Source organism: Oncorhynchus mykiss, chromosome 14, assembly GCF_013265735.2.
Source record: "Oncorhynchus mykiss isolate Arlee chromosome 14, USDA_OmykA_1.1, whole genome shotgun sequence".
NCBI lineage: Eukaryota > Metazoa > Chordata > Actinopteri > Salmoniformes > Salmonidae > Oncorhynchus > Oncorhynchus mykiss.
Genome location: NC_048578.1, coordinates 23,624,868 through 23,647,586, shown reverse-complemented (window position 1 = coordinate 23,647,586; position 22,719 = coordinate 23,624,868). Strand labels below are relative to the sequence as shown.

General features: G+C 43.9%; 1 protein-coding gene across 6 annotated transcripts in view; it reads left to right on the top strand.

The window, feature by feature from the left end:
- The window catches only part of LOC110489007 (phospholipid-transporting ATPase IA), a 189,852-nt gene extending 169,561 nt beyond the window's left edge, over positions 1 to 20,291 (top strand). For all 6 annotated transcript variants that reach the window (XM_036943167.1, XM_021561543.2, XM_021561541.2 and 3 more), the window contains 4 exons: positions 10,259 to 10,347; positions 11,332 to 11,424; positions 13,957 to 14,048; positions 17,730 to 20,291. In XM_036943167.1, coding sequence (XP_036799062.1) covers positions 10,259 to 10,347; positions 11,332 to 11,424; positions 13,957 to 14,048; positions 17,730 to 17,827 — 372 coding nt within the window. In that variant the 3' untranslated portion in view covers positions 17,828 to 20,291. The remainder of the gene's footprint in view (positions 1 to 10,258; positions 10,348 to 11,331; positions 11,425 to 13,956; positions 14,049 to 17,729) is intronic.
- Positions 20,292 to 22,719: the final 2,428 nt, after the last annotated feature.

The following is a 22,719-nucleotide window of genomic DNA, read 5'->3' as shown; positions in this document are numbered from 1 at the left end:
GTGCTCTCTGGACAGCTTGGTAACCCTATGCCTAGCTCAGCCGTGGGGACCCCAGTACATCATCACACTGGAATTATGTTCCTGACACCCGAGAACATATCAGAGTCCTGCTAAATGACACCAGGCCTCCCAGGCCCCAGTTGTGGCAGAGTGGAGGTCTCTACAGGGTTGTTCCACCTCGAAACCAACCATCTCAGATTGTTCTGATATTGTTGGTTTGTTCTGTTAGAAACAGATAAGATTACATTCCTGCAACATTATTGTGTTGAAATATAATTAGATCTCTTAGATTGCATCCAAATTGGCCATTTTAATTTATAGGATTCATGTAATATTCCATAACTATAGTCCTAATATTCGATTTGGACCAAACTGTTTTCTAACAATGAGTAGGGACAAGGAATCCAAAGAAATAGTCAAAAGTCAACCACTGTCTGCCCACACCAATCCCACAACGAGTATATATTATCAGTTCTCTGTCTGACAAGGAGTATGGTGCTGCAGCTCGGGTATTGTTTCGTCATCCGTTGTAATGTGAAGTTGGTGACGTTTTCTTCCCCCTGTTCAGATACAGTTGTCATTGAAGTTATGTTTATGTCCCATCCCACGTCCTTACCAGATTCTGACCACTATTACAAAGGTACAGTGGGGCAAAAAAAGTATTTAGTCAGCCACCAATTGTGCAAGTTCTCCCACTTAAAAAGTTGAGAGGCCTGTAATTTTCATCATAGGTACACTTCAACTATGACAGACAAAATGAGAAAAAAAATCACATTGTAGGGTTTTTAATGAATTTATTTGCAAATTATGGTGGAAAATAAGTATTTGGTCACCTACAAACAAGCAAGATTTCTGGCTCTCACAGACCTGTAACTTCTTTTTTAGAGGCCCCTCTGTCCTCCACTTGTTACCTGTATTAATGGCACCTGTTTGAACTTGTTATCAGTATTAAAGACACCTGTCCACAACCTCACAGTCACACTCCAAGCTCCACTATGGCCAAGACCAAAGAGCTGTCAAAGGACACCAGAAACAAAATTGTAGACCTGCACCAGGCTGGGAAGATTGAATCTGCAATAGGTAAGCAGTTTGGTTTGACGAAATCAACTGTGGGAGCAATTATTAGGAAATGGAAGACATACAAGACCACTGATAATCTCCCTCGATCTGGGGTCCACGCAAGATCTCACCCCGTGTGGTCAAAATGATCACAAGAACGGTGAGCAAAAATCCCAGAACCACACGGGGGACCTAGTGAATGACCTGCAGAGTGCTGGGACCAAAGTAACAAAACCTACCATCAGCAAGGGCATTGAAGATGAAACGTGGCTGGGTCTTTCAGCATGACAATGATCCCCAAACACACCGCCCGGGCAACGAAGGAGTGGCTTCGTAAGAAGCATTTCCAGGTCCTGGAGTGGCCTAGCCAGTCTCCAGATCTCAACCCCATAGAAAATCTTTGGAGGGAGTTGAAAGTCCGTGTTGCCCAGCAACAGCCCCAAAACATCACTGCTCTAGAGGAGATCTGCATGGAGGAATGGGCCAAAATACCAGCAACAGCGTGTGAAAACCTTGTGAAGACTTACAGAAAATGTTTGACCTCTGTCATTGCCAACAAAGGGTATATAACAAACTTTTGTAGGTGACCAAATACTTATTTTCCACCATAATTTGCAAATAACTTCCTAAAAAAATCCTACAATGTGATTTTATGGATTTTTTTCCTCATTTTGTCTGTCGTAGTTGAAGTGTACCCATGATGAAAATTACAGGCCTCTCTCATCTTTTTAAGTAGGAGAACTGGCACAATTGGTGGCTGACCAAATACTTTTTTGCCCCACTGTATATATTGGTTTGCTTACTGTGTAAGCAGTCTCTGGACAAGTTATGACAGCAACCCATGCTTTGGTTTTGTCGGTCACGGTGTCAAATGCTAACTTTTTAGCATTTGTAGCACAAATCCAAAATGATGGTACCTAATACCTATATTAGTATTTTCAAGCTTCATATTCAAATCATCCCAAAGTATCGAAAAAATGATTGTGTAACTCAATTATGTTACTTATACAGTTGAAGTTGTAAGTTTACATACACTTAGGTTGGAGTCATTAAAACTAGTTTTTCAACCACTCCACAAATTTCTTGTTAACAAGCTATAGTTTTGGCAAGTCATTTAGGACATCTACTTTGTGCATGACACAAGTAATTTTCCAACAACTGTTTACAGACAGATTATTTCACTTATAATTCACTGTATCACAATTCCAGTGTGTCAGAAGTTTACATACACTAAGTTGACTGCCTATAAACAGCTTGGAAAATTCCAGAAAATTATGTCCTGGCTTTAGAAGCTTCTGATAGGCTAATTGAAATCATTTGAGTAAATTGGAGGTGTACCTGTGGATGTATTTCAAGGCCTACCTTCAAACTCAGTGCCTTTTTTGCTTGACATCACGGGAAAATCAAAAGAAATTAGCCAAGACCTCATAATAAAAATTGTAGACCTCCAAGTCTGGTTCATCCTTGGGAGCAATTTCCAAATGCCTGAAGATGCTGGAGGAAACGGGTACAAAAGTATCTACAGTAAAATGAGTCCTATATTGACTTAACCTGAAAGGCTGCTCAGCAAGGAAGATGCAACTTTTTGGAGAAATGTCTTCTGGTCTGATAAAACAAAAATATAACTGTTTGGCCATAATGACCATCGTTATGTTTGGAGGGAAAAGGGGGAGGCTTGCAAGCCGAAGAACACCATCCCAACTGTGAAGCACAGGGGTGGCAGCATCATGTTGTGGGGGTGCTTTGCTGCAGGAGGGACTGGTGCACTTCACAAAATAGATGGCATAATGGGGAAGAAAAATTGTGTATATTTTGAAGCAATATCTCAAGACATCAGTCAGGAAGTTAAAGCTTGGTCGCAAATGGGTCTTCCAAATGGACAATGACCCCAAGCATACTTTCAAAGTTGTGGCAAAATGGCTTAAGGACAACAAAGTTGAGGTATTGGAGTGGCCATCACAAAGCCCTGATCTCAATCCCATAGAAAATGTGTGGGCAGAACTGAAAAAGTGTGTGCGAGCAAGGAGGCCTACAAACCTGACTCCGTTACACCAGCTCTGTCAGGAGGAATGGGCCAAAATTCACCCAACGTATTGTGGGAAGCTTGTGGAGCTTGTGGAAGGCTACCCAAAATGTTTGTTAAAAAACAACAACAATTTAAAGACAATGCTACCAAATACTAATTGAGTGTATGTAAACTTCTGATCCACTGGGAATGTGATGAAAGAAATAAAAGCTGAAATAAATCATTCTCTCTACTATTATTCTGACATTTCACATTCTTAAAATAAAGTGGTGATCCTAACTGTCCTAAGACAGGGAATTTTTACTAGGATTAAATGTCAGGAATGGTGAAAAACTGAGTTTAAATGTATTGGGCTAAGGTGTATGTAAACTTCTGACTTCAACTGTAGATGATTTGGATATGAAGAGCAAAAATGCAATGCAATTGGTACTATTGACCTGCTTTGGATTTCTGAACTGACATGGAACGACCCTGCACTAGCAGCAAACACCTCTCTTTCGCTGACTCACTTTCCCTCTGTCACTGTTGCTCTGTCGTTCTCGCTTGATCTCTCACTTACAAACACTTTCTTTCTCTCTGCCTCTTCCCCTCTCCTCTTTCTTTTCCATGTTCTCTCTTTCCCCCCTCCCTCTATCACCCACCTTCCCCTCTGTCTCTGTGTCTGTTTGTAATGCCTGAGGGTCATGATATAGACACCACTTCTTGTTCTACAGTTTCTGACTCCACAATTCACCTCATTCAAGAAAGACGTTGAGCAATGGCTGACTTAATGCGATAGCATTTGTCAGTGTCAGTGAGTTTGAGCTTTACTTGGACGATTGACAAGACAGGTGCCTTGGACCATCCCTTAAACATCTTGAAACAGACATCTTAAGTTTGACAAGATGCTTGTTTGGCCCAGGCCCAAACCACACATGAATTTTAGCCTTGAGTTGACGTGGATGAAAAAGGAAGATTCAAATCGGATATTTTCCGAGGAGTGACATGAGCTGCTATAGTAAGGGGCTTAGGCACACCATACGAGATGACACGGCAAATGCCATCACCCTGGCCCGTCTCCTGGCGATTTCCTGTCGCTATCAACAACACAGCTGTAAGGATGTTAGAGCATAGATAACTCTGTTCCTTTCCGACACCTGCCATTTCCTTTGCTTTTGCCAGCGTCTGCAGGGAACAGTACTTATTCTCACACTCACTTGACTGCTTGTCATCGACACTTTGGATTCACCCCTCAACAGGTGCGCATCACATTCCTCCCGCAGTTTGTGCCAAGCGATAAGCAACACGTTCTCCTCAGTGTTTTGCTCAGAAGGGAGAGGTTCATATTTTGGCATACTACAGACGTACAGCATAGAGACAGACGTTTTCAATACGAAGGACATATGAACATTTAATAGAATTAAAGGTTATCTTCATAAATTGTATGTCTTTTGTGTCCTGAGAACCTTCACCGAAAGTTAACTTTTCTGAAATTGAACCCTCCAGAAATGTCAGATTAACAAATCCTTTTGGGTTACTTTGATCAGTCGTAGTCATGAAATGTTAACAGTACATGGAAGGGCTACATATCAGTTCATGTAAAATAAAAAGGTATTAAAAATAAGAAATCCAGGACACCGATAATGAAAGGTGACTTCACCGTCTCCTTAGGCTCTGGTCAAAAGTAGTGCACCTTGTATGGAATATGGTGACATTCACTCACATGTTTGTTTGAATGGAATTATTTATATTGAAGTACAACTATAGAGCCTCCAGTGCAAGCAGCTCATCAGGACTCACTTGCTTTGAAGAACAATAATGCCCCTACAGAATGGCACAGAGGCCAGCTGCACCTCACTAGATAACCCATCCTCTCTCCACTCAGGCCAGCTCCACTCAGCCATGACCAGTCTAGGACAATAGAGATGGTGCGTCCATGTTTTGACGGTGTGGGTGTCCCCTGTGCGGGTGTCTGCGTGCGTGCGTGCGTGCTTGTATGTATGTGTGTGTGTGTGTGTGTGTGTGTGTGTGTGTGTGTGTGTGTGTGTCTACACGTGGACTATCACCAGTGATCCTGCGATTGAAGTAGCAGGGCCACAGATGACAGATCTCCCAATTTCTCCACTATCTCCCAAATCACCAGGGACCCCTAAAAACTCAAACGAGGCTCCCAGCCCACTGTGGTTTTATAGAATCCACAAGGTTCCTCACTATTAAACCTGTGACAGCTATGATGGAATTAAAGGCACTTCAGCATTTCTATTGACTTTGTCCCCTCCACTGGTTTCCCTCTGTGTCTGTGTTTTAGGAATACTTAAGGCCTTTAAGAACCGCTCCTGTGTCGTATGGTAGCCCCCTCTGTGCTGTCGTTGAAAACCCAATGATTTATGGAAGACTTGAGCGGCTGTGGAAGCCACGGGATAGTCCATGGTGTGAGACTTGCTGTGTGTGTGTTATGTGTGTCAGTATATGTAGTTGAATGGCCATGGATATGGGTGTACTTGTCATTATCCGTGAGCTAATACATGTCAAACTGACACAGTCTGTCGGCTAATCTATCTCACTTTAATAATTCTTGAGTCACGTTGTAAATCACTATCGGACAGTTGTGCCTAGATGACTTCTGTTGAGCTATTACTGTTTTTGTTAGCGTTCTGTCCTATGTTTTTCTTCGGGATATCTCAGGGCTATTGAGAGGCGACACGCAGAGAGTAAACAGATGGACCCAATTGAGCAGGCCCAGTTTAAGTTTTCCATAGTAAAAGCTTGCTGGGGTGGGGGTGTTAGGGATTTGCTTTTGCGTTGCAATGATGACATGCAGGGAATTTGTGGGCCGCGTCCGACGTCCGAACAAGGCCCCTCACATACTCTTGCTCTCTTTCTCCTTCGATCTCTCTTTCTCCTTCGATCTCTCTTTCTCCTTCGATCTCTCTTTCTCCTTCGATCTCTCTTTCTCCTTCGATCTCTCTCTCTCTCCTTCGATCTCTCTCTCTCTCCTTCGATCTCTCTCTCTCTCCTTCGATCTCTCTCTCTCTCTCTCTCCTTCGCTCTCTCTCCTTCGCTCTCTCTCCTTCGCTCTCTCTCTCTCTCTCTCCTTCGCTCTCTCTCCTTCGCTCTCTCTCTCTCTCTCTCTCTCTCCTTCGCTCTCTCTCTCTCCTTCGCTCTCTCTCTCTCTCTCCTTCGCTCTCTCTCTCTCCTTCGCTCTCTCTCTCTCTCTCTCTCTCCTTCGCTGTCTCTCTCTCTCTCTCTCCTTCGCTGTCTCTCTCTCGCTCTCTCTCTCCTTCGCTGTCTCTCTCTCGCTCTCTCTCTCCTTCGCGCTCTCTCTCTCCTTCGCGCTCTCTCTCTCCTTCGCGCTCTCTCTCCTTCGCGCTCTCTCTCTCCTTCGCGCTCTCTCTCTCCTTCGCGCTCTCTCTCTCCTTCGCGCTCTCTTCAGGGCATTAAGTTTGCCTCCATCTCTTTTCTCTCCCACCATCCTCAGGGACTGGCTTTTTCATTCTGCGACTGTGTTCACAGCCTATCCGACCACTCAATAACCTTAAGGATTTGGTTTCGGGTGGTAGCATGGAGCTGGTCATGGGACTTTTGGGGGGCTTTTTTTGGCCAAACGTATAGATCCAGCTTCAGTTTGTAGCATAGAAATCTGCACCCTCAAATCACCCAATAGCCATTTCCCTAGATCCTTAGCTCCATAGCAGAACAGTCTACCCCTCTGTTCCAACATTCACCCCAGTCGTATGGTCCGGTAGAGCCAGCTGAATTTAGCCAAACGGACATGGATGGCTTTAGACCAAATCATTCACTGGGACTGGATTTGACTTTTTTTTAAACTTGTCCTTTCATCGGGCCCAATAAAAAAAAAAAAATGCCGTACAAAGAGACTCTGCGCCCAGGCTGCTAGTGTCCAAATATGAATCCAGAGGCTTTGGCTATGGCAGCACCAGGGCCATGCAGAGAAAAGGGGAGAGACTCAAATCTGACAGCCTTTCAGATATGACAGAACGAGACATGGTAAGAGTGAGGTGTGTGTGTGTGTTTGCATGCTTCTGTGTGTGTGTGCGTATGCGGTGGGCGTGTGTGGAAAGTTGGCTTTTCTCAATCTATGCTTTCTAAAGCCAAAGGCCTTGGAACGGGGTGAATAGTGAAGGCCTTGATTGTCCTTCCTTCATATTTACCATCACAATGGCAGGCATTAACATTCTTGGGGCCTTACTATCACTGTGGCCTGCCTGGCATGATCAGCCAACTGCTGCTGCGCTGAGACCCCCTGATCAATGCATCCGAGCATAGTAATCAGACGCCGCAGCACTGAGCCGACTGGATCAGTCCTGTCCCTTGACAGTCACATAAAGGATGGTTTGAAAAATCAGTTTTCTTAAACTGAGACTCAAAGTTTTAAGATTGTGAAAAATGACAAACGACTGTTGGCGTGTCCATATCGTATTCAGAGTGAAACCACTGCTTCATTTTGTAGATCTAAATATATTTAGAATGTGTATCTCAAACAAATAGCCTTCAACAGCTCTGCAACAGCAAGAAAAGCTTGCTGGTCTGCTTTAAACCAGATCTTGCTGGTCTGCTCCAGACCAAATCTTGCTGTTCTGCTTCAAACCAGATCTAAGGATTTAAGTGACACAGTGAATGTTTTTTCACCTATGGCTATGAACTAACTTGGCTGTGTGTGTGTCTATTTTTGTGAGTGTGTCTGTCTCTCCAGTGGCTGTGAGGGGGTTGACAGCCTGTCAAAACACTCTGCCCTGTAGCTGCGGACACCACTGTCTGCCCACCCAGACGAGTTTGTTTGTCCTAAAATACATCCACCTGCACCCCAGCTCCATCTCTAGCATCTACCAAAATGGCTGGCTCTGCCAGTATTTAATGTGTCTATCTTCAAATCCTCAACAGATAAACATTTATTAAGATTTAGTTGAGCATTGAATTTACAGATTAGAGAAGTAGTCAGACATTCAATGCAGTTTGCTGTAAATGTTTGTTATGATTTGTTGTTTTGGATATGTTGTTTGTGCTTTGTATTATTTATGATGATATTTTGGAACAGTATTTGTAAGAAGTTGGAGTTTAAATTAGGAGCTGGTTTATTTTCCATGCTCGTTGACTTCAATGTATTGTATTTAATGTGCTGAGACACTGTCCGCGGTTTATTTTTTTATTTTTCTAGACACTTTAAATGCGGCTATTAAAATGTGGGAAACATTGGATGAAAACAAAAATAATTAAAGTTGGCGTTACAATAAAGAAAAGTCTATGTTTCTACCCGGGACTGCCTAACTTCAAACTTGACGTGAATATGTCCTGTGCGCTAATGTAATTTTCCCTCTACTTGTATTTTGGCCACTGCTGGCCAAAATAGAAAAGCTCCATTCATTCCAATATCATTTCAAACATTCGGAAAAAGCCATTTTGATTTCCACTCATTTGGGATTTCCTCTTTCCCCGATGTTTTGTCAGACATCATAGTCCGTTTGCCTGATAATGGAGAGCAGATTAGCTCATTTAGGAACACCTGAACCCTTTGATAACTTTGACATTGATCCGTGTGTGTGTGTCTCCTAAGGCGCCATCCAAGGGTCCGGCCTGTTCCTAATTACAGGAAGACCCTTGTCTGGGGGCCCCTGCGGTTTGAACAACTGGCACAAGCATGTACTGCCCAAATTGCTGATGCGAGGAGGCGTGTGTTTTGCTTTTTGACATGTAATGACCGATAGTTTCACAGCAGCCAGGCCAAAGCAAACACAGCCCTGCGCAGACGGCTGTATGTGACGGGCCGAGCCAAGAGGATTCCTCTCTGACTCCGCCCGCCAGACCAAATGGAACATACACAGCTGTAGTTGCCCACCATCTTCGAATAGGTCAATGGAAAGACTACCTTTTAGAACTGAACTCAGTGGATGTTCATGTGTTGCTGCTAACCCCTTCTAATGTTTCTCTTTCCTTGTACTGAGGATCGAGTGAACGCCCTTCAGGCATCATCAGGGCAACAGGTTACTAGTGGAGATGGGTTTCGGGGTTCGAGTTGAGAATCCCCTTCACCCTTCTTCCCATTGATACCTCACCAGTGGCCTGTCTGCTGAGGAGGCATCCCGCTCCACTGCACCGTCATTCCCCACCTGCTCTTGAGGCCAGTCACTGTAGCTAACAGTTGCCACCAGGATGGGAAATTAATGGGTTAGGGCAAAAATGCCATTGAAAATGTAATGACAAGTATGAAGAAGTGTTTCCTACTGTATTTCCTCCACTCTGGCTGAAAGTTTCCTTTTGGCACAGATCTAGGATTAGCTACATGCTTACCTTAATCATTTGAGGGTTGAATGCAAAATTGATCTTAGATCAGCTACACCCTACCCCACCCCCCGCTCCACTCTGTTCACAGGTATGTTGTCCAATACCTCTTCCTTGTCAGAAATTGAGCTTTACCCAAGGTTTCTCTACTGATAGGGAATAATTGGAATAAGGGGTTTGGACATGGTTCCCATTGGTCTGTTTGGAGAGTGAAATAACACCACAGTAACTGCCTACCCTGGTAAAGAACACCACAGTAACTGCCTACCCTGGTAAAGAACACCACAGTAACTGCCTACCCTGGTAAAGAACACCACAGTAACTGCCTACCCTGGTAAAGAACACCACAGTAACTGCCTACCCTGGTAAAGAACACCACAGTAACTGCCTACCCTGGTAAAGAACACCACAGTAACTGCCTACCCTGGTAAAGAACACCACAGTAACTAACTAGCCTGATAAAGAACACCACAGTAACTGCCTACCCTGGTAAAGAACACCACAGTAACTGCCTACCCTGGTAAAGAACACCACAGTAACTGCCTACCCTGGTAAAGAACACCACAGTAACTGCCTACCCTGGTAAAGAACACCACAGTAAGTCACTGCCAAAGCTACTTCCTTTAGCCCCAGGCTTCTCAAGATCATAGTTAAAAACCCAAACAGCAACGTGTCATTTAGTCACAGTGGATTACCATGTATTGTCAAACTGAGTTGATCCATGTAAGTATTTTGCCTATTAATTTGTTTATTGTGGGTAATTTGGTTGTTATAAAAGATGTAACAAGACTGCCTAAAGCAATCTGAGCCTTTTACCGCTACACCTACTGAGCCCTGTTTTGTCTGCAATGACCTAAGGAATGTGTTCCTGTTTTTCTGTATGTGTGTGTGTCTCAGGCGGACATGATGTTCAGTTCGGGAGTCTTCTGGATGGGCCTGATATTCATCCCTGTCACCTCCCTGGTCTTTGACGTGGCCTACAAAGTGTGAGTCCCCCCCCCCCCCCCCCCCCACTCATCACCACCACCCCATCCACATGTCCTGCTCACGGGAAATTCCTTAGATCACATGTACAATTACATATAGAAGTCATTTATAGGATCCATGTGGTGCCGGGTTTGGAACCGTTTCAGTGAACAGAACCGAAAAGCTTAAAATATTTTTTCCTGAGAAACAATCAGAACCGCAAAAGAAAGAGATTCATATTGTTCTGAAACAGAACTGTTATTTTTTAAACATGGGAACCGGTTAATAACTTTATTTTACACTCTAGGCATTTGTTTACAGTCCCACAAGATGCACAACAAAGCACCTATGCAAAGCCCTCACTCTGTCACTCAGAAACGTATTCTAGTGTCAGCTGAAAATTCTTTGCTTAAAAATAAATACATCAGGAAATGGGAAATATACTAAACCGGTCTCAGACATGCAGGTGTAACATTTATAGTTACCGGTATATCATGTTTTTTTTTAGCAGATTCTGCTTTAGGAGAAATGTCTTGAGAAACTATTTAGACCACCAATAAATAACATGCAGGTGTAACATTTATAGTTATTTGATTCATAGCAAGAGATGTATTCTAATACTGTCCGATTCAGAGTTTAAATAAGTGTGGACCATTCAGAATGAAATTATTAATTGAGGTCATTGGGAGACTTTGATTCAGAGTTGAGATACCTAAACTGTCTCATAGTTCTGGGAAATCCAGAGGAATCACATTTACAGCAGATTGAAGCAGCAACTAAAAGCTAATTGTAGTATCATTTACCAGACATCTACTTTGCCTCTGATATGCAGAATTGATTCAGATTGCATGTACATTTTTGAGAAAGCCTCTTGGACTGATTTGGGATGGTCTGTTACATAGAGATACAATATAATCCTACTGTATAATAATATAAGGAATAGTGTTGTATTTAACGCTGTGGTTGTGAATGCCTGTTGATGACGTCTGCTCCTTTTGAGCCAGTGTGAAGAAGGTGTGCTTTAAAACCCTGGTGGATGAGGTGCAGGAGCTGGAAGCCTTGTCCAAGGACCCAGGAGCCCTGGTGCACGGGAAGAGGTACTGGACCGTCTCTCACCCTTTTCTCACCTTCCTCCTTTTCCAAGAGGACATCCCAAATGGCACCCTATTCCCTATAAAGTGCACTATTTTTGACCAGGTCCCACCATATAGGGAATAGGGTGCTATTTGGGGCGCAGACTTGAAAATGCTTTGTTTGTAGGTTAGCTTTTATCCTTTACAGTACCCTTATAAACTCAGCAAAAAAAAAAGAAATGTCCTCTCACTGTCAACTATGTTTATTTTCAGCAAACTTAACGTGTAAATATTTGTATGAACATAACAAGATTCAACAACTGAGACATAAACTGAACAAGTTCCACAGACATGTGGACAACAGAAATTGAATAATGTATCCCTGAACAAAGGGGGGGGTCAAAATCAAAAGTAACAATCTGTATCTTCCTCATGGACTTCACCAGATTGGCCAGTTCTTGCTATGAGATGTCACCCCAATCTTCCACCAAGGCACCTGCAAGTTCCCAGACATTTCTGGGTGGAATGGCCCTAGCCCTCACCCTCCAATCCAACAGGTCCCAGACGTGCTCAATGGGATTGAGATCCGGGCTCTTCGCTGGCCATGGCAGAACACTGACATTCCTGTCAGCAGGAAATCACGCACAGAACGAGAAGTATGGCTGGTGGCATTGTCAGGATGAGCCTGCAGGAAGGGTACCACATGACGGAGGAAGATGTCTTCCATGTAATGCACAGCATTGAGATTGCCTGCAATGACAACAAGCTCAGTCCGATGATGCTGTGACACACTACCCCAGACCATGACGGACCCTCCACCTCCAAATCGATCCCGCTCCAGAGTACAGGCCTCATTGTAATGCTCATTCCTTCAACGATAAACGCAAATCCGACAATCACCCCGGTGAGACAAATCTGCGACTCGTCAGTAAAGAGCACTTTTTGCCAGTTCTGTCTGGTCCAGCGACGGTGGGTTTGTGCCCATAGGCGACGTTGTTGCCGGTGATGTCTGGTGAGGACCTGCCTTACCAACAGGCCTACAAGCCCTCAGTCCATCCTCTCTCAGCCTATTACGGGGCAGTCTGAGCACTAATGGAGGGATTGTGCATTCCTGGTGTAACTCTGACAATTGTTGTTGCCTTTCTGTACCAGTCTCGCAGCTGTGATGTTTCGGATGTACCGATCCTGTGCAGGGGTTGTTACACGTGGTTTGCCACTGCGAGGACAATCAGCTGCCCATCCTGTCTCCCTGTAGTGCTGTCTTAAGCGTCTCACAGTACTGACATTGCAATTTATTTCCCTGGCCACATCTGCAGTCCTCGTGCATCCTTGCAGCATGCCTAAGGCACATTCGCTCAGATGAGCAGGGACCCTAGACATCTTTCTTTGGGTGTTTTTCAGAGTCAGTAGAAAGGCCTCTTTAGTGTCCTATGTTTTCATAACTGTGACCTTAATTTCCTACCGTCTGTAAGTTGTTAGTGTCTTAACGACCGTTCCACAGGTGCATGTTCATTGTTTATGGTTCACTGAACAAGCATGGGAAACAGTGTTTAAACCCTTTACAATGAAGATCTGTGAAGTTATTTGGATAATTCGTAAAAATCCAAATAATCTTTGAAAGACAGGGTCCTGAAAAAGGGCTGTTTCTTTTTTTGCTGAGATTACAACCAGAACATCTCTAACTTTTCTCCATCTCATGAATTCACAAATACTCTTTATATTACTGCATACACCGCATGTACAACACTTGACTTAGTCTATAACTTCTAAAAGTTTAAATGTGTATTCACCCCCTGAGGATTCAGTAATATTTATCTTGGCTTCCCTATTTTTAGTACGTATGGTGTAATCACGGTCTGCCTACTGTATACTATACGGTTCACTCTTACCTCTACTCTTTGAACTCTGCTCCAGGCCATCCATCCATGCTGTTATACATGCTTGGAACATGACTATCTCCCTCTGAAACTGTGTGAAGAGAGACTGTAGTGTACTATGGAGCCTCCAGCTAATTAGAGACTTGCATCTTGAGCTAAACTCCCAGAGATGATTTGCGTTGCAAATGGCACTGTATAGTGCACTACATTTGGCCAGGGCCCATAGGGAAATGGGTGCCATTTGGGGCACAGCGATCAGTTAGCCGGGTCCCATCGATGGCCTGTGGAGTGCATTAGCATGGATCAGACCAGTGTGAAATCTCCTGCCAGCTGAAAGTGAACCCCCCTATCTGGCCACAGGCCCAGGCCCAGCAGGCTAGGAACCTGGCCCTGGACCGGACGCATGTAGATGCACTCACTCAGTTCCTTTCTCACACTCACACAATTATATACACACACACCACACATGCACACTCTCTCTCTCACACACACAGACTCCACCCCTTCTTCCTCTCCCCCATGCCTGGTCTCTCCTCAGCAGGAAGTGCAGTTGGCTGGTCTCTCCTCTGTCCTGTGGAGGACTGTACTGTGAGAGAGAGAGGGCTTGATGTATGAGTGGTTAAATCTGGCTGAAGGGCTCACCGTGGCACTCACTGTCTCTCTGTCTCTGTCTTTGCAGCCTGACGGAGAGGGCACAGCTCCTGAAGAACGTCTTCAAGAAGAGCACTGTCAGTATGTACCGATCGGACTCCATGCAGCAGAATCTGCTACGTAAGTCACACACACAATATTAAAACATGCACACACCTCACACCCTGACCTGAAGGAAAGCCCTCATGCAGTTTTTCTCAGAGAAAGAGACCCATTTTCTCTCTGTAGCAGCACTGGTCCAACACACCAAGACAGGCTTAGTTCCTATGTGGATACATTGCTCCATGTTATGGGGATTCTATATATATACTGTAGCTTCAAAGGGGACTCCGCTTGCGTCTTAAACGACACCCTATGGGCCCTGGTAAAAGTAGTGTACGGCACAGGGAATAGGGTGCCATTTGGGAATAGGGTGCGTCAGCGTTGCAGAAGTGCTAATACTCTGCTGATCCCACCGCTCTTTACAATTTGATATCCATGTTCCACATTAGCCAGCATGACATCCACATACATGATCCTGTCGTTAACCTCATTAAGTAACACAAAACATCCCACTGTTCCCCCGTTGGTCTCTCCACCTGCTAATACAACCCCCCCACCACTATATTTACATCCCAAATGGTACCCTTTCCCCTTTACAGTGCACTACTTTTGACCAGGGCCCATAGGGCTCTTGTCAAATGTAGTGCACTATATAGAGAATAAGGGGCTTTTTATGGCGCACGCTAATGGACAGTCACGTCCCATCTAATACAAATCTCATAGTAGTCTAGATAGAAGCTATAAGACAACACAGATGGGTTTTATTTTGGATTGTAAACTGGGTGGTTCGAGCCCTGAATGCTGATTGGCTGACAACCGGGGTATATCAGACTGATTAACACGTGTATGACAAAGCATTTATTTTTACTGCAGTAATTACGTTGGTAACCAGTTAATAATAGCAATAAGACACCTTGGGAGTTTATGATATATGGCCAATATACCACGGCTAAGGGCTGTGTCCAGGCACTCCGCGTTGTGTCGTGGTTAAGAACTGCCCTTAGCCGAGGATAAGAACTGCCCTTAGCCGTGGTATATTGTCAATATACCACACCCCCTCGAGCCTTATTGCTTAAATATACCACGGCTGTTCTTAGCCACGACACAAAGCGGATTTCCTGGACACAGCCCTAGCCGTGGTATATTGGCCATATACCACAACCCCTCGGACCTTATTGGTTAATTGGATTTATTTCTGTTTGTTTCGCTGATCTTTTTGTATGTTTTCTGTTTGTCTCGTAGGTGGGGAAGGGATTGTTCTTGTGTGACCCCTGTTTGTCTCGTAGGTGGGGAAGGGATTGTTCTTGTGTGACCCCTGTTTGTCTCGTAGGTGGGGAAGGGATCGTTCTTGTGTGACCCCTGTTTGTCTCGTAGGTGGGGAAGGGATCGTTCTTGTGTGACCCCTGTTTGTCTCGTAGGTGGGGAAGGGATCGTTCTTGTGTGACCCCTGTTTGTCTCGTAGGTGGGGAAGGGATCGTTCTTGTGTGACCCCTGTTTGTCTCGTAGGTGGGGAAGGGATTGTTCTTGTGTGACCCTCGTTTGTCTCATAGGTGGGGAAAGGATCGTTCTTGTGTGACCCGTTTGTCTATTAGGCGGGGAAGGGATTGTTCTTGTGTGACCCCTGTTTGTCTCGTAGGTGGGGAAAGGATCGTTCTTGTGTGACCCCTTTTTATTTTGACGTTCTTACCTGTAGAGAAACGAAAACCCCTCAATCTCTATTAGAAACCCAACCAATGCCCTTTTCACAGTATCGTGCCGATCCAAAACGCATTGTCCTTTTCAGCAGGCTTTCAGCAACTATGGTGGATGTGTAACCAGGCCATCTTAGTACAGTTTGGTTCAGCTCAATAGTGTGAAAAGCCCTCTGTACCCACCTCTCTTCCCCTGTGTGCTGTGACCTACAGCTGAAGTCGGAAGTTTACAAGTTGGCAAGTCAATTAGGACATCTACTTTGCTCATGACACAAGTAATTTTTCCAACAATTGTTTACAGACAGTTTATTTAACTTACATTTCACTGTATCACAATTCCAGTGGGTCAGGAGTTTACATACACTAAGTTGACTGCCTATAAACAGCTTGGAAAATTCCAGAAAATGATGTCATGGCTTTAGAAGCTTCTGAAAGGCTAATTGACATCATTTGAGTCAATTGGAGGTGTACCTGTGGATGTATTTCAAGGCCTACCTTCAAACGCAGTGCCTCTTTGCTTGACATCATGAGAAAATCAAAACAAATCAGCCCAAAAATTGTAGTCCGTCACATCTTTGGGAGCAATTTCCAAATGCCTGAAGGTACCAACTTCATCTGTACAAACAATCGTAAGCAAGTATAAACACCATGAGACCACGCAACTGCATACCGCTCAGGAAGGAGACGCATTCTGTCTCCTAGAGATGAACGTACTTTGGTGCGAAAAGTGCAAATCAATCCCAGAACAGCAGCAAAGGACCCTGTGAAGATGCTGGAGGAAACGGGTACGAAAGTATCTATATCCACAGTAAAACAATTCCTATATCGACATAACCTGAAAGGCTGCTCAGCAAGGAAGAAGCCACTACTCCAAAACCGCCATAAAAAAGCCAGACTACGGTTTGCAACTGCACATGGGGACTTTTTTGAGAAATGTCCTCTGGTCTGATGAAACAAAAATAGAACTGTTTGGCCATAATGATCATCGTTATGTTCAGAGGAAAAAGGGGGAGGCTTCCATCCCGAAGAGCACCATACCAACCGTGAAGCCCTAGGACCATGCCTCAGGACTACCTGCCAAGCATACTTTCAAAGTTGTGGCAAAATGGTAACAAAGTCAAGGTATTGGAGTGGCCATCACAAAGCCCTGACCTCAATCCCATAGAAAATGTGTGGACAGAACTGAAAAAGCATGTGCAAGCAAGGAGGCCTACAACCTGACTCAGTTACACCAGCTCTGCCAGGAGGAATGGGCCAAAATCCATCCAACTTATTGTGGGAAGCTTGTGGAAGGCTACCCAAAATGTTTGACCCAATTTAAACAATTTAAAGGCAATGCTACAAAATAGTAATTGAGTGTATGTACACTTCTGACCCACTGGGAATGTGATGAAATAAATAAAAGCTGAAATAAATCATTCTCTCTACTATTATTCTGACATTTCACATTCTTCAAATAAAGTGGTGTTCCTAACTGACCTAAGACAGAGTCTTTACTAGGTTTAAATGTCAGGAATTGTGAAAAACTGAGTTTAAATGTATTTGGTTAAGGTGTATGTAAACTTCCCACTTCAACTGTATGTGAGTGGTGGTTACACATATTTAACGATTCATTAAATGCTGCAATATTATTCCCACAATGCACTCCCCTCACCGGGCCTTTTGAACTCATCTGCTGGCCTGCAGGTAGTGACTGAATCATTTGAGACCTAAAGGTGAGTTAGGGGGTCAAAGGTTAGGATTAGAACTCCCGTAGTTGTAGGTAGTGGCTGTGTAGCTAAGTAAAGAGAGGTGTCAGGTAACATGACTGCCCCTCCCTGGCTTAGCACTGGTCAAGCTTCTTGGGGAGCTTGAAAGACACAAACACAAAAATGTTTCATGTTTAAGTTATTTCTTGGTTTATTTTTAAAGCCATTCTTTAATCTGTTTTTATTCAGTTTTTTTATTTTTTATTCATGTTTTATGAGTTTTCTGCTTTTGTTCCGAAATGGTTTACTTCTTTCTAATCACGTTTGGAATTTGAACGTCAGCCATGGTTTCTCACTCTGTCCATCTGTCCTGCTTGCAGATGGCTACGCCTTCTCTCAAGACGAGAACGGAGTGGTGTCCCAGTCGGAGGTCATCCGGGCGTACGACACCACCAAACAGCGGACCAACGAGTGGTGAAACCACACCCCTCTCTACCCGGCTGGCCTTTTAAGAGCCACAGCCGTTTTCGACGGTGATTTGAACCTGACGGGGAAGTCTCCGGATAACCCCAGCCCGAGCATCACAGGATATTGGACATGATAAAGGAAAAGAAAGAGGGATGTCTTGTACTTCAAAAAGGGAAAAAAATAGGAACAAAAAGTGTTCAAAAAGTATTCACTGCTGTAGTTGTGTGTCCAGCAGACATGAGCACTGTGCTTGCATTTTTAGCAGTCTGTGGTCTGAAGTTCCTCTGTTCTTGCTCTATCTAATGAAGAGGTTTCACTTCTTAATATCTCCTCCATTCCTATTAATAGACCCCCAAAAATATGTAGTTTGCTCCAAAATCGTCAAAACTGTTGTGTGTGTGTACTCTAATTGGTGACTGAATAATCCAGATTTGATTTTGACCCCCCCCACCACCCCACCAAATATTTAGTTTTGTTTGAAAATGCAGATTGCGAAATAGCAGTTGTAAATGCAATCTCTTTCAAGTCGGCTGTAGCTTCGATAAAAAAATAAAAAAAACTCAACCAAGAATATTGACACTCCTGAGTCTATTCCAGCTCTGAATGGACCACTTCAGAACAGACTTTTTGTTGTTTTGTTGTTATTTTGCACTTCTACTGTATAAAAAGGCCTTACATTTGTTCATGCCTTCAGCCATACTTGTTTGTTTTTCTTCTAAATGTTATTATTTTAGAATGGTGTAGTTATCGTGCCCAAGTTGAGTTTTTTTAATGATAGCCGCTTGCAACTCGTCCAATTTCCACCATTTTATTACAGCACTTTGATTGCTCTATACAAGTAATTGCATTCCACACATTACTCGGCTGCAACAATCACAATGGTGCCTGACTTTTTCCCTGATTAGAATACGTAAGATATCCTAGCTAGCTAGTTTAGAACAGTGCTCTACCCACTAATTGGCAAGATGAGCTCATTGTCCCCCATATATTGCTCCCCAGTACACAATGTGGTAAAAAGTAAAGTGGTATATATAAAATCACAGGCTCCATTGTTGCTTTCTTTCTACCCAGTGTTTTGGGGGTGGCTGTATGACGATCTTGTTGAATTTCCGTATGCTTACAGTGGCGGCTCTTCTTTCAAAAACGTCTTTTCCCTTCAAATAGAGAGTTTATCCTTCTAACATAAGTGCCATTAGCTTAAGGGAGAGAAAATTTGCCAGGAAACTCCACACAGTATCAAAACGACTTTCTCTATAGTTATTTTGAGAATTTGTATTTTTATATTGGAGAAGTACGAATTTTTGCATTGACCTGCTTTGTAATGAATAATTGTCCATGTTTTTCCTTTTTTTCTCTCAGACAAAAAAAAGAATGCCCAAAATGAATGCCGAAAAATATATTTCTTAAATGTCTCGTTGTTATTGTCATTATAGTACCTGCTTTGTTTATTTAATAATTAACTGTGTTTGTTCTCTTCTCCCTATGGGAGATCGGTTTCCATACCGGCTGCGTGTGTATGTGTGTGTGCGTTAATCCGCCATCTGCATGTGCATGTGCGTATGTGTGTGTGTGTAACCTCTTCTACTGTGGGTAACTTCTACATACGCATGTCTGTGTCATTTGTGTGAGACTGGGAGCCCTTAGAACCTCAGGTCTCCTTTTGCATTCTTTGACTGTGTTTTTGTATATGTTTGAGGATGTGTGGGTGACTGACTGTGTGTGTGGTGTCGCTTGCTCCTCTGGTCTGTCTGCATGACTCCAGGTATAATTATGGTGTACTGTCTGCTGCTGTATGGCCCTCTCTGTGTATGGCCAGACCTCAGCCCTGGGGGTCCTGGGCTCTGACGCTAAGGCTCTCGCTTGACAGGAGATGTTGCACAATGCACTCTGTTACCTTTCCAATAGTGGATATTTTGGTATTATCTGGTTATTGGTTTCAGTGTATTTTCTCTGGGTCTACATGTTTGTAACTTGTTTAGGTTTTTGTCTCTCATGCAGTGTACCTCTACTTTACTACAAACCTTTTTGTGTTTCTTCCTTGTTTAAGTGAGGGTATCAGTAAAGATGTATTTGTTACGCTATACTTTTGTGTTTCGATTGATTAGATGTCAACGGCTGTCACAATTCCGAAATGCTGAATGTGAGTCTTCTGATGTGAAAGTGGTCGTGGAAGGCTTGGACTGTTGCTTTTTGTCTGTGAAAGTTGTCGTGGAAGGCTTGGACTGTTGCTTTTTGTCTGTGAAAGTTGTGGGCTGCATGAATGGACTAAAACCTTCTCCGGTTAAGTGTTTATTGTACTACTTTGATTCTCCCTCAAGTGTGGGTCACTTTACAGAAAAAAATGCACTTTTCAATTTGTTTCAATATCATTTAATGATTGTTCTGCATGTTGGGACTGCAAACTTTTAAGTGTTCTGTCTTTTACTGCCATAAAGGACTACTACTAAAATAAACTTTTCAAACATGGAAACCAACCTTTGTCATCTACTATCACAATATCTATGAATGTCTGTCTGCAGTCCAAATGGCACCCTATTCTTTATGTAGTGTATTACTCTGGGCAAAAGTAGTGCACTGTGTTGGGATAAAGTGCCATCCCTCATTTAGGACTTTGTAACCGTCCAAACTGAGGGAAGGCAGCTAGTTGCGGCAGCAAACAGGGCATACAGAGCGCTGAGAACCTAAACAGGAAAAGGCAGGGGACACTCAGGGAAAACATCATTCCCTTCCATGTGTGACAAACAAACAAATGCCGTCATTATGGTTATCATGTATGATTTAGCTGACCCTCTCCTGTTGTATTCCCTGATGACTGGTCATCTGAGGTTTACTGTGCGGCCGTGCGGTAGGATATCACATCCGTTATAATTACAAATATTTGTCTCTGTTATTGACAAAGTATCCACTATCATAGCTGTGTCACAAAACCAACATAGATGGACGTGTCTGATCCATCCAGTGTCCAGCAATCTACCCCATTTGGGAATGGGTAGTTTCTCTTTAGTTGTTAGTTTACAAAGCCATATTTCCCCAACCAGGTGTACCCTTGCTAGAGTATTCATACAAGAGTATTTGTATCAAATCAAATGTATTTATATAGCCCTTTGTACATCAGCTGATATCTCAAAGTGCTGTACAGAAACCCAGCCTAAAACCCCAAACAGCAAGCAATGCAGGTGTAGAAGCACGGTGGCTAGGAAAAACTCCCTAGAAAGGCCAAAACCTAGGAAGAAACCTAGAGAAACCAGGCTATGAGGGGTGGCCAGTCCTCTTCTGGCTGTGCCGTGTGGAGATTATAACAGAACATGGCCAAGATGTTCAAATGTTCATAAATAACCAGCATGGTCAAATAATAATAATCACAGTAGTTGTCGAGGGTGCAGCAAGTCAGCACCTCAGGAGTAAATGTTAGTTGGCTTTTCATGCCGATCATTAAGAGTATCTCTACCACTCCTGCTGTCTCTAGAGAGTTGAAAACAGCAGGTCTGGGACAGGTAGCACGTCCGGTGAACAGGCCAGGATTCCATAGCCGCAGGCAGAACAGTTGAAACTGGAGCAGCATCACGGCCAGGTGGACTGGGGACAGCAAGGAGTCATCATGCCAGGTAGTCCTGAGGCATGGTCCTAGGGCTCAGGTCCTCAGAGAGAGAGAAATAGAGAATTAGAGAGAGCATACTTAAATTCACACAGGACACCGGAAAAGACAGAAGTACTCCAGATACAACAAACTGACCCTAGCCTCCCGACAGATAAACTACAGCAGCATAAATACTGGAGGCTGAGACAGGAGGGGTCAGGAGACACTGTGGCCCCATCCGATGATACCCCCGGACAAGGCCAAACAGGAAGGATATAACCCCACCCATTTTGCCAAAGCACAGCCCCCACACCACTAGAGGGATATCTTCAACCACCAACTTACCATCCTGAGACAAGGCTGAGTATAGCCCACAAAGATCTCCGCCACGGCACAACCCAAGGGGGGCGCCAACCCAGACAGATCACGTTAGTGACTCAACCCACTCAAGTGATGCACCCCTCCTAGGGACGTCATGAAAGAGCACCTGTAAGCCAGTGACTCAGCCCCTGTAATAGGGTTAGAGGCAGAGAATCCCAGTGGAAAGAGGGGAACCGGCCAGGCAGAGACAGCAAGGGCGGTTCGATGCTCCAGAGCCTTTCCGTTCACCTTCACACTCCTGGGCCAGACTACACTCAATCATATGACCCACTGAAGAGATGAGTCTTCAGTAAAGACTTAAAGGTTGAGACCGAGTCTGCGTCTCTCACATGGGTAGGCAGACCATTCCATAAAAATTGAGCTCTATAGGAGAAAGCCCTACCTCCAGCTGTTTGCTTAGAAATTCTAGGGACAATTAGGAGGCCTGCGTCTTGTGACCGTAGCGTACATGTTGGTATGTACGGCAGGACCAAATCAGAAAGATGGGTAGGAGCAAGCCCATGTAATGCTTTGTAGGTTAGCAGTAAAACCTTGAAATCAGCCCTTGCCGTAACAGGAAGCCAGTGTAGGGAGGCTAGCACTGGAGTAATATGATCACATTTTTGGGTTCTAGTCAGGATTCTAGCAGCCATATTTAGCACTAACCGGAGTTTATTTAGTGCTTTATACAGGTAGCCGGAAAGTAGAGCATTGCAGTAGTCTAACCTAGAAGTAACAAAAGCATGGATTCATTTTTCTGCATCATTTTTGGACAAAGTTTCAGATTTTTTCAATGAGACGTAGATGGAAAAAAGCTGTCCTTGAAACAGTTGATATGTTCTTCAAAAGAGAGATCAGGGTCCAGAGTAAAGCCGAGGTCCTTCACAGTTTTATTTGAGATGACTGTACAACCATCAAAATTAATTGTCAGATTCAACAGAAGATCTCTTTGTTTCTTGGGACCT